The sequence below is a fragment of the Centropristis striata genome, chromosome 20 (genome assembly GCF_030273125.1).
Source record: "Centropristis striata isolate RG_2023a ecotype Rhode Island chromosome 20, C.striata_1.0, whole genome shotgun sequence".
NCBI classification, from domain to species: Eukaryota; Metazoa; Chordata; class Actinopteri; order Perciformes; family Serranidae; genus Centropristis; species Centropristis striata.
Window position 1 is genome coordinate 21,285,989 of NC_081536.1, and position 11,725 is coordinate 21,297,713.

At 39.6% G+C, this 11,725-nt stretch overlaps 1 protein-coding gene across 2 annotated transcripts in view; it reads left to right on the forward strand.

The window, feature by feature from the left end:
- slc8a1b (solute carrier family 8 member 1b) overlaps positions 1-11,725 on the forward strand; it is a 150,234-nt gene that overhangs the window by 124,695 nt on the left and 13,814 nt on the right. For both annotated transcript variants that reach the window (XM_059358833.1, XM_059358835.1), the window contains exon 8: positions 11,180-11,365. In XM_059358833.1, the coding sequence (XP_059214816.1) occupies positions 11,180-11,365 (186 nt within the window). The remainder of the gene's footprint in view (positions 1-11,179; positions 11,366-11,725) is intronic.

The window sequence follows — 11,725 nt, forward strand, 5'->3', positions numbered from 1 at the left end:
TGTATGTGTGTGTGTGTTTGTTTGTGCTTTAGTTAGCCAGCCTGTCAGCCGGCCTTTGTTGGCGAGCTGATGCCATTAATGAAAAGGCCTGTCTTCGCTTTCTTATCTTGGATTAGCTTGTCTAGGCTGACAGAGAGAGAGAGAGAAAGAGAGAGAGAGAGAGAGGGAGAGAGAGAGAGAGAGATAGTGTTTGTGTTTGTGTGTTAAAAAAGAGCTGTAAAAAGACAGTGAGTGTAGTTTCCACTAAACCACAGGCTGGCATACACACACACACACACACACACACACACACACACACACACACACACACATATGGCTTCATTAGATTGAATTCACACGATTGAATCTCCAAAGGTTTCACCAGGACTCTAACCATGTGTACGCCTGCAAGCTGTAACAAGGTGTAGCACACATACAGGCATACACAAATACACACACACACACACACACACACAGTTGACAAGCCAAATCAGATTCAAAACAAGATCAAACTGGTCAATGATTAGTTTTCCGGCTGAATGGATTGGGGCAGTTCAAAGTGTTTCAGATTAAAAGCTGATTGGATGCCTTCAGATCAAACTGGCAGCTGATTGGGTCTACAGACAACCAGCTGCAAATTGACTGATTAGGGCAGAAACACATTCTCTGCTCTCTTTGGTCATTGAGAATGCGAAACAGCAGTATGGAAAAATGAGAATGAAAATTAGTACGTAGTACATAACTTGCAGTATTAATATACAGTAAGTAATTTGGATTCAACAGCAAAGACATGTAGAGAAAGAAGTTTGATTGGAGGGAGCTGGGATCAATCTGTAATCTGTTCCATCTTCAGTCATACACATCATGTTTTAGGTGTTTGAACCCTAGATGATTTCCTCTTTTGGCCTATTTAATTTGGTAAAATTAGAACAACCAAACAATCTCATGACAGCACAATGCTCTTTTTTCAAGAGAAATCCTATAAATTTGTTTCTTTGTTTTATTTTGACATGGTTCAAAATGACTAAAGTGTACAAATGTTTTATACTATTTGAAGCTAATATAAAGATGCTGCTTCATGTCTTTTTACTGTAACACAAAAAAGAGACCTGGGAGACAATTGTGTTTAGCTAAGTAGGGACAGTGGTCAGATGCAGACAGACAGATCAGATAGAATGCTTTTTGCAGGTTGAAAAAATGCGAGGAGCAACACACTGCCTTTTTTATTGAAGAAGCCCTGATCAGACAGAGTGCTTTTTGCAGTTTGCTGCATCTTTTCTTATTATTATTGTTGCTAGGCAACGACTACATTACAAATTACCTTGTGCAGAAATATTACTTTGCTGTGAAGTACACTCAGGGATCTGTATTTTTGTATATAGCATGATAAACAGGCAGAGGCCACTTGCTCTGTTCCTTAATAGTAACAAGAAAACTGAGATCCATGTGTGTATATGAGACCCTCAGAAAGATGAGAAATCACTGTGAGTACCAGCTGCTCATCCAAGAGCTTTGCTTGGATAATGGTCTGGTTCAACGCTAGGTCTTTAGTGCTTTTCTTCTCAGAGTTTATGTTTTTTCAGCCCAGGGGTACAAGACGCTCCGGCAAAAGTACAAGGTGTTTAGAGCAGAAATATGTGAAGAAAAAAGCAGCAGCAAGCGAAACTCTTCACTCTCATTGAAAACAATTACAGAAAGCTGCCCCAGGCTGCTACAGCGTGCTCTGTCTGATCAGGACCTATAGCCTTATTCAGTGTTCAGTGTTCAACTACAGTAAATGTAACTATGTTGACTTATGTCATCTTATCTTTGCTGATTAAACTGTAATCCGAAAAGATAAAGCTTCAGGTGGGTTTATTCTTCACTATAGTCCCACTCTTGTTTTACTTCCTTTTCTCTATTTCACTTTGCTCTGCCTCTCTTTCCATCCCTCCCACGCTCTTCCACCAATTACCAAACGTAGGAGAAAGGTCAGACATTAATTATTTCTCCTGTGGAATACAAATGTGTTGAGCCCATGATGGAGGCATGAGGAGGAATAAGGCCAGGCCAGGATCACCTCTTCAGGCTTGGATCTGGTTTTATCTCCCTCATGGATGGATGGATAGTTATGGTAAGTGAGTGCTGTAGATAAGGGAAAAAGCAGGTTAAAGATAGAGGAGAATAGGAGACAACTGGCGATTCATTTTCTGGTTTGATAACAAAACATTGTAAACAGTAACTTACCTCACTGAAAGGACTGATAAGAATAAAGCAGCAAAAGCAAGAATTAAAGAAAGAAAAGCATTGATCAAAGGGGGAAGAAGATAAGATAATAAAGGACAAATTATTACTTAAAAAAAAATAAGGGATGAACAGCTTCAATCTCTGGTTGAGGAGATCTTGTGCCGTTGTTGTAAATACACCATGTAGACTTGACAAACATATTTTACAAACTGAGCACACATATAGCCTCTCACACACACACACACACACACACACACACTTGCACAATAAGCCCAAATAGAGACACCCTGCAACTTGTCGGCTCATCCCTTTAAACACACACTGCTGGTTCAATGGTTTGAACAAGTAGAGAGCTGCTGTCACTGATACGGTGGTGGATTTAATACACACTGATAAGCTAGCTTTGTCTAATCTTATCTCCCTCTCTCTCTCTCTCTCTCTCTCTCTCTCTCTCCCTCTCCCTCTCTCCCTCTCTCTCTCTCTCTCCCTCTCTCTCTCTCTCTCTCTCTCTCTCTCTCTCTCTCTCTCTCTCTCTCTCTCTCTCTCTCCTTCTCTCTCTCTCCCTTCCTCCATCCCTCTAACATCCTGACTAACTCTCTCTTATCTCCTCTCAAACATATTCGATTAAAATCAAGATTAAAACCACTATAAAGGAGCCCCAAATATTCCTTCTTCTTGACCGAAGACATTTAGAATTTCCCATTGTCGCTCTCATCCTCACACTCCGTCTGAAGTGTCTGATTAAGATCTATATGTGTAGAAGCCCTCCAGAAATCATTTTGGCCCCATATGTGGGAAACATTTCTGTTGTTGCTTATCACTTTATCAGTTCAATTAGGCGAAGGCAGCAGATTTGGAACAGCTTTTCTGCTAAGATGGCAACCATGAAGAGACATTTAAAATCTGCAGGACTTAACCTTCAGGTCATCACATCATAACAACAATTTGGCACTCAGACTGCACATACAGTATGTACACACACATGCAGAGAGACCATGACATTCATCTCAAAGCAGGAAACCTGCATTCAGCCAGCCAATGGAGTGCTCCCAAATGTCAGTGTGTGTGTGTGTGTGTGTGTGTGTGTGTGTGTGTGTGTGTGTACACTGACCTGTTTTCCCTTGTTCCTTTCTTTTTGTGTGTTACATGGCTAATGGAGATTTTTTTTCCTGGTAAGCTATCACAGAGAGACAGTGAGAGATTATGCGTGTGTTGCTGTGCACATACAGTATGTGACAAGCCTGCCAAGGTGACATTTGCCGAGCAGCTTGATCGTTTTGAGTCCTTAATGCATCTGTTGACATTCACATGTTATTCTTAAAGAGCATGATGTAAAGTGTTGCAAATTATTACAAACGACAGGGTGTGGCTGGTTTTGTTTTCACCTTGTGCATGTGTCATCATGGCACAATGTGGTCCTGGAGACCCCTACTGTAGCAGGAACTACAACACAAGTCGATTTGAATACTTTGCCAGGTGTTTATATGAATGTCTGTCTGTGTTTTGTCACTAAGCAGCATCACAACAGTGCAACATACAGTCATAAAACTTCAAAGGCCTGTAGTTGAGATCAAAATGAAGGCCATTTCGGGGCGTCCCGGTGGCTCACACTGGTAGAGCGCTTACCATGTAGGCTGAGTCCTTGCTGCGGCGGAGCCGGGTTCGAATCCGGCCTGAGCTCCCTTTGACGCATGTCTTCCCCTCTATCACCCCCTTTCTATCTGTCACTATCAATAAAAGCAAAAAATGCCCAAAAAAATAAAGGCCATTTCCAAAGATGTGTGTGTTCTGAGCGAGAGCTTTGGAAGTAGGGTGATAGAGTAGGGTCCCACACTGCACCCCCTGGCTAATTTTGGCGCCACAGCAGGTGTTTTGCCGTAATAATTCTTCTTGTCTATACAGGCCAGGAAGCAATCCCTTCCTAAAGTGGAAACACAGCACATCGTAAGATACGATGAGGAAAACAGTCCTTGTTCTGTGCAAAAAGTGCATTTTTTAAGTTTAACTTAAATTAGTCCAATTAATCAAATCAAGTGACTCCACAGTAAAGATGCATGGCATTTTAATAGCTCCACAAAACATATTTTGCCATGCAACAAACTACATTTTTACTTCTGAGATGGTCACTGTGTGAAATTAGGCAATCACAGAGTCATAAACTCTTGCTGTGACTTGGTATACAACACACTGGACCAATCACAGCGTGACGTCTTTCATGACTTGAGTGATTTGGTGATCAGGAAGAGGGAATCAGGGACTGATTTTCCAGTACCACTTGACAACACCAAAATGTTTATAATCATGGTATTATGAATAAAACTGAACTTGAAACCGTTATTTTTATTGTTATTCTGCAGGGAAGGTGTTAACAGCATTTTCCTCTCCCAGTCTGTATAAAGAGAGTGAGAATGTGGGTTTGCATATACTGAGCAGAGTGATTTATTTGATAAATTGCCTGTGACTTGGGGGTAAATGGTTACAGGTTAAGTGAAATAAGGAAGAAAAAAAACTAGACCTTTTTTTGTATTGCAGTTTTGTTCATCAACAACAACATGGTCTTCTTTAAAAGGACATATTCTTGTTGAGCTAGACTAATTTACTAAGAGCACAACCACCAACAAAGGGACAACAAAAAAAATCAATGAAAAGGAAATCATGGGAGAGAGAGGGATTGTTAGGACAGAGAGTGAGGCAGAAAAGTGAAAGAAAGAGATTTATGTGCAACCACTCCATACTCCACTGCCCTGTAATTACTGAGTCCACTCTGCGTTGTTCATCACCTGCTCCTCTGTGTGTGTGTGTGTCTGTGTGTGTCTGTGTGTGTCTGTGTGTGTGTGTGTGTGTGTGTGTGTGTGTGTGTGTGTGTGTGTGTGTGTGTGTGTGTGTGGGTTATTTATGGACGTGTGTCTGTGTGTCCACACCCAAGGGAAATATAGGTATTCGAGGAAAAACGGAGAGGAGAAAGTAAATACAAAAAAAGGTCCTTGAAGCAACTAGGTAGTTGTAGGTGACATTAGTTAACTGTTAACTGGATGATTATATATCACCTGAAGAGAAGAAGAAAATAAATATACAGACTAAACACATGTTGTGGTCATTTTTCCGTGGATAAATATCAGATTTATTCACAGAAAAAGGGTTGAGTTATTCATAATTTTTCCTTTTGCAAATTTAACTCATGCCACAGCTTTATTCCCCTTTTGTGATGGGATTTTGTGTCATCAATATACAGGACAGTAGAGAGACTAACCAGTTTCCTGCTCTGCAACTGTTCCCCTCATTACACTGCAGGTCACGCTGCCACCTGTCTGCCCTTGCTGTGCATTAACTTTAATTTGTGCCCTTCACTTCACAGTGAATGACAATGAAGGGTTGATTCTGTGACTGCTCGTGAAATTGATTTGTGATAAACTAACTGATTGGCTTGTCAAAAGACTCTTGTGTGTGACAACTGCTCATATAAAACATCTGACAGAGAAAGATTTAATAATCCCTGTAGCACCCAGTAATGTAATAATTTCCTGAAAATATAAAAATGCCTGAAATTAACATACAGTTTGCACTTAACCTGATCGAAAATGCAATTAAACCAAATATTATCATTACTTGAACAAGAATAAAACAAAATGTTCTGACTGACACTGTAAGATTTTTTACTAGTAATGTTATACTGTGTTTTTTTCAAAAGTGATTCTTTTGATGGATAACATGATTATGTAGAAAAAGAGTGACTATTATAAGTGTCTTTCGGTCATGAAGAAGGAATATTTAAGGCTCCTTTATCCTGATTTTAATCAAATACGTTTTAGAGGAGATAGGAGAGAGTGCAGAAGATAAATAACACAACACAAAACAGCTCACTTTTCCACCTAAGTCAACAGTGATTCTTATTACATTAAGTGTCTCGTTTGCCTCACCTGATGTTGTGGAATTTTTGCATTCAAAAGGTTGACCTTAATCTGCTTAAGTAAATTTAAAAGTAGAAAAAAAAAAACATATTTTCTAGTTTTAAAGGGAGGCCTGACATTATCAGTTATGAAGAAAACAAAATAAATTCCCAACAATGTAATAAGGTTTGACATTATCAATAAAAATGTTATTTCAATATCAGTTGGGACATTTTATTACATTATTGTTCAGGTTATTGCAGCATTGGCTTTTATTACATTTTCAATAAGCCCAAGTGCAAATGTTATAGCATTTTCAGGAATTTATTACATTATCAGGTGCCACATTCTCTCTTGAGGGAATTCATTTTTTCACTCAGTTGATATTTTATTACACACACATACACATACATGCACATGCACATCCTCACAGATACTGTAAAAAAAAAAAGATTTTCAGGAATGTTACAAAATTTCAGTCCTTGATGCAAAATAAAGATGCTGCTCCAGACAGCTTGTCAGCATTTCAAAGTTGTAATGATTCATTTATATTAATGAGTTGAGTGTGTGACAGACAGGATGGCAGGACCAGGGGAACATGAATATAAACCTGTCAGTATGAGCTCTGACAGACTCGCAGAATCAGCCACACGGCTGTCATAGTACAGCTGAACACAGAACCTGTTGGACTGAAGTAATGTGCTATTCGCTTGGTCAAAAAATGAAGATAAAACGGTTCAAATTAAAATTCACTGAACATTGGAAAGAATATTTTCTTTCATACCGACAAGACAGAAGAGGCTTTGAAGATTTTGGACATGTCTTTATAAATGCAGGGAGGTTTGTTTAAAGATCTGCTGGGTGTTGAAAATGTGACTTCTTTTTTATTTTTGACAACTTCGGCGGCTTATGTCTACGACCAGAGGGGAATTATCAATGTCAAAACGACACTAACGAAATGCACACACTGCGGCTGAGTTTGAAGATGTAGAATGAATGACGGGCGGCACTGGGTATGTGATGTTGTTGCCGCCATTTGAGTCTGTGTGTGTGTCTTTTTGTCTCTTTTTGTGTCAAGCCTCCGCGTTTGTATGGATACTGTCCTGTTTGTGTGTGTGTGTGTGTGTGTGTCCTGTTTGCACAACCTCGGCGGCTAGCCCTATGAAGCCTGACATGTTTTTATCCAAAGTCTCTCTCCCTTCTTTTGTAATGGAAAGTGATTGAAGGGTTGTTTCGGAGCGACTTTGGAGTTCTCTGAACCGGAGCTCATTTGTCCACATCAATTTCAAAGTGCTGTGTGTGTTTGTGTGTGAGTGTGTGTGCGTCCATCTGTGACTCTGGATATGTGTGTGTGTTTGTGTAAACAGGCATGAATGATTCGCCACAAGTCCCCTGAGCTCACTACATATTACTGCAAGCACAAACCCATACACATTCATGTAGAGACACCTCGTTTGGCTAACAGCACATCGAGATGAGCTGCAGTCCACATCTGCCCTGACCTATGAGAACATAGCTTGTGGGCACACTCAGTGAGCAGCAAGAGATAACACACATCAGACACCTCTGCGGGGCAAGAGAGAGTATTGATATGCGTGTCCGTGTGTGTCAGTTCAGATAATTCTTGTTGTCAAGTACAAAAGCCTGCTAGTGCCTCCCAATAGAAAGCCCTGAGTGAGCAGCTGCCAGATTAGCATGAGATGCTAACCAATGAGCAGCTCCTATAGATTTAATTTTGTTTTATTCTTGGGACATTTTTCCCCCTGGGCTTTAAATAAACTGCAAAGCTGACACAAACACACACAGAATGGAGTGAGGAGGCTGTCCGTGGCATTTAGAGAGTGACAATAGGTTGTAGGGGGATAAAGGAAGATTTAGAGGGATGAAGTGAGAAAGTGACAGAGAATATTCAATTATATAAAGGCTATGTCAGCAAAGCATGGCCAGGGATGAAAAGAGTGCGTAAGACAGAGCGGGAGAGAAGAAGAAAGTATTACTTTTGGATAACCACTTTATCAGGAGAACGCCTAACTGAGCATGGAAATAAGAGAGGCGAGGAGAGAGTGTGCAAGTCAGGCATAGAAAGAAATAAAGGCAGATAGCGAGGGAGGGATGAGGGAGCCTGGAAATGTATGTCAAATAGGAAAGAAGGAGAGAGAGAGTGTGAGAGAGACATTCATGTTTCAGGGATATATAGTGGCAAAGAATTGCAGTTAACCATAAAGCACATGTGATAAAAAATAATGACATATAATATTTATGGCAGTTAAACTATAGACATTGTTTGCATTGATTCAGGGAGCTCAATGAACCTACTGATCTCACAAAAATTATCTACATTTTTAAAAGCTTGCGAGCCCTCCCTCGCCGCAGCGGGGAAGGCTCCTGTTTCACTGTGCTTACCCTCTCGAGTTGAGCTTTGAGGAGTGGGAGTCCAACTACACCATCATTAGATGAAACAACACACTGAATTAAAGCAGAAGGGGGAAAAAACGGTGTAAATGTGATGGATGGGGTTCTTGTTTTTTTTGTTCACTTATTTGGAATATTAGTCAGGACATGAAAATGCACCTGCTGGTATGCAGGTAGACAAAGCCTTTGTTGTACATAATACGTTTCCTCTAGATTTTTTTTTCTTTGAACCCCCAATCATAAAGTTCAAACTGTGCCTGTGTGTGTTCACCCCACATTGTGATTTCCCCACCCACATAAATAACAGCCACACACACCGAAAGGAAAAAGAAAAAGACCATAGAGAGAGACCAAGGCTGATAAAAGAGCACATATACAGTATATATTAGCAGTGAGAGAGAGTGTTGGAAATGCTTCCATTTAGCCATTACAGACTGTGTGGGAGGCAAGGAGAACTACTGAAAGTAAAAAGTGACATAACTCAAGAAGAGAGTTTTGTTTTATAATTCATAACCAAGTGTGTGTGTATATGTGTGTTCCAAGCTATAATAGTAGATAAGGCCATTGCTCTCTGCACTGACCTTCTACTGTTCATTTATAGTTGATGATTTGATTTGTTCCAAGTGCTCGACCTGAAATGGAACCGTCTATTTTTAATTACATTAAACAAGGTAAGTGACCCTCGGAGGAAAAGATTGGCCCTATTAAAGTACATTAATCTTTGTTTTAACCCTTGCTTATGTATAGTAATTGAACTACACACATCCTGGTTCTGGTTTGTGACTTGTGTTTAATGACTCAAATATCAGGCTGTCTTTATAACTTTATACTTGCAACAGAAGGTCACCACTCAAAGCCGCACTACATTTGCAGAAACTGCCTGTATCATTTTGAGATCGTTCTTGTTATAAGTCAAACAAAAAGTGTGATTCTCTGTTTTATTATCTGTTATGACAGTTTTTCCTCGGCTGATAAATGCATGCATTCAAACCAAAATGGCAATTTTTCAAAAGAAGGTAATTTATCCATCACAGAAACCGAGTGTGTCTAAGTTTGGCTTGTGAGCCTCTGGTATCCACATTTTCTATTTCAAAATGAAAAAATCAAGACAAAATTCTCCTAGATCCAGTCAATTACTAGTTTCTTACTAGTTTAGATAAGGATGGATACCTTTTCATGAGATATGCCTATGTCAGTATAATAATAATAATAATAACAATAATAATAATAATAATAATATCATCTTAGAACCATTGTTGTGGTAGAATAATGCTCTCCAAACCAGTTTAGGATGCAGGCAGGTTTTTGTTTGGTTGTTTTCAATAATTGAATGCATCACCAGCTCTTGGAAGGTTAATAGTATGCAGAGAGTGAATGATCCGAGTGAAATCAATAAGAGATCACGGCTTTCACTGGGATTTACCCAGTCAGCGTGTTTCATGGGAACAGCAGGTACCCTCGTTTATTCAGTCATTCAACTCATTTATAAATGGAGCAGAACAACAGAACAACAGACAACTACAGAGGAGCGTATGGACTGCTAATGGTGTGTGTGTGTGTGTGTGTGTGTGTGTGTGTGTGTGTGTGTGTGTGTGTGTGTAACAGCATTTGGCTGTAGTCCATGTCCTGAGGCAATGATTAGACTTTGATACTGACACTGCACACACACATACACACACACACACACACACACACACACACACACACACACACACACACACGCATACAAACCTTCACACACACCTGTCAGTCAGTGGATCAGAAGTGATGTGAAACTGAGTGTGACTTTAACTTTCTGTCACTATAGATTTAATCTTATACTGTTTCTGTATGCTGGAATAAAAGAGAGACAGACAGAGTCTTTATTCCTTTGCACTCTAGGTGTCTTGGGTCAGTCATGGATGGATAAAATCAGATCTCTTCCCAGCAGGGCTATAAGTTGAGTTTGACAAAGACAAAATGTGTACAATATCAGCTTTGATTATGAAAGTCAGATTCCTGATTCCTGGTTTGGTGGAAGCTGAGCTCACTTAATGACAATTAGTTAGTTTTAATATCTTCGTATCGTTCACAACAAGGATACCACACCTGAAAGTTGTTAACACATCTAAGGTTCGGTACCAAACCTTGTACTTTTAAGGGTGCCAGCCAAATTAGTTCGATACTTCCAAGTACCAATTCACAGTCGATCAATCAATGCCAAATTTTGGTGCCTGAGAGTGGTGGTTGGGAAAGTAATTGAAAAAATATATTTCAACTATATAAGCTATATACTATATGTATACTTTACACAGCATCCAACCTTCTTTGGAATTGGGGTTGTTGAATAAAAATGTTGAAATTAAATAGTTTGGACTTCAGAAGTTTAAACTGATATTACATTATCATTATCAAAGAAAAAAAGTAGTGGCGGAAAAAATTAAGCAACTGAATTCTAGGTACTGGTCACGTTTGAACTGGTATCAGTTCAAACGTGAACAGTACCCAACCCTGAACACATCACAATAAAAAAGGTAAAGAAAAGCAAAAGTTCCTGCAAGGAGCTCAACCTACAGAAGAACTTTATCAGCTTATTTCATGCCTGGAAACTCAACATTTTCTTTCCAGATGAGAACTTTGAAGGAATCGCCTCCACACTCTTCTTCAGCCTCTCTTTGTGTTCTTTGTCTCCCCAGGTGAGGACGACGATGACGAGGAGTGCGGGGAGGAGAAGCTGCCATCATGTTTTGACTACGTCATGCACTTCCTCACCGTTTTCTGGAAGGTTCTGTTTGCATTTGTCCCGCCCACAGACTACTGGAATGGCTGGGCCTGCTTCGTCGTCTCCATCTGTATGATCGGACTGCTCACTGCCGTCATCGGTAGGATGATAAATTATAATCATATAAGATAGAATTGCATTTAAGCAAATACAGCATGTTTTTAATTGACATATATATTTTAAGGATGTTTAGATCTATGCTTACTGTCATGTAACTCTATATAAATGCACAGACTTATTTAATTGTCAATCTATAAACCAGTCAGAGAGTTCCACATCATCTAAAGTGGACTGCAGAAGAACCGCACCCACTTATTCAGCGAGCATGAGCCACATATTCATTAAGTACATAATTTATGTTTGGACTATGTAAAAAGTCAACATGAGATGTTACATTACTTACATGTCATAATATTATATGAAAGCTTTTACTGACTGGTATGATTTATTTATAATACAA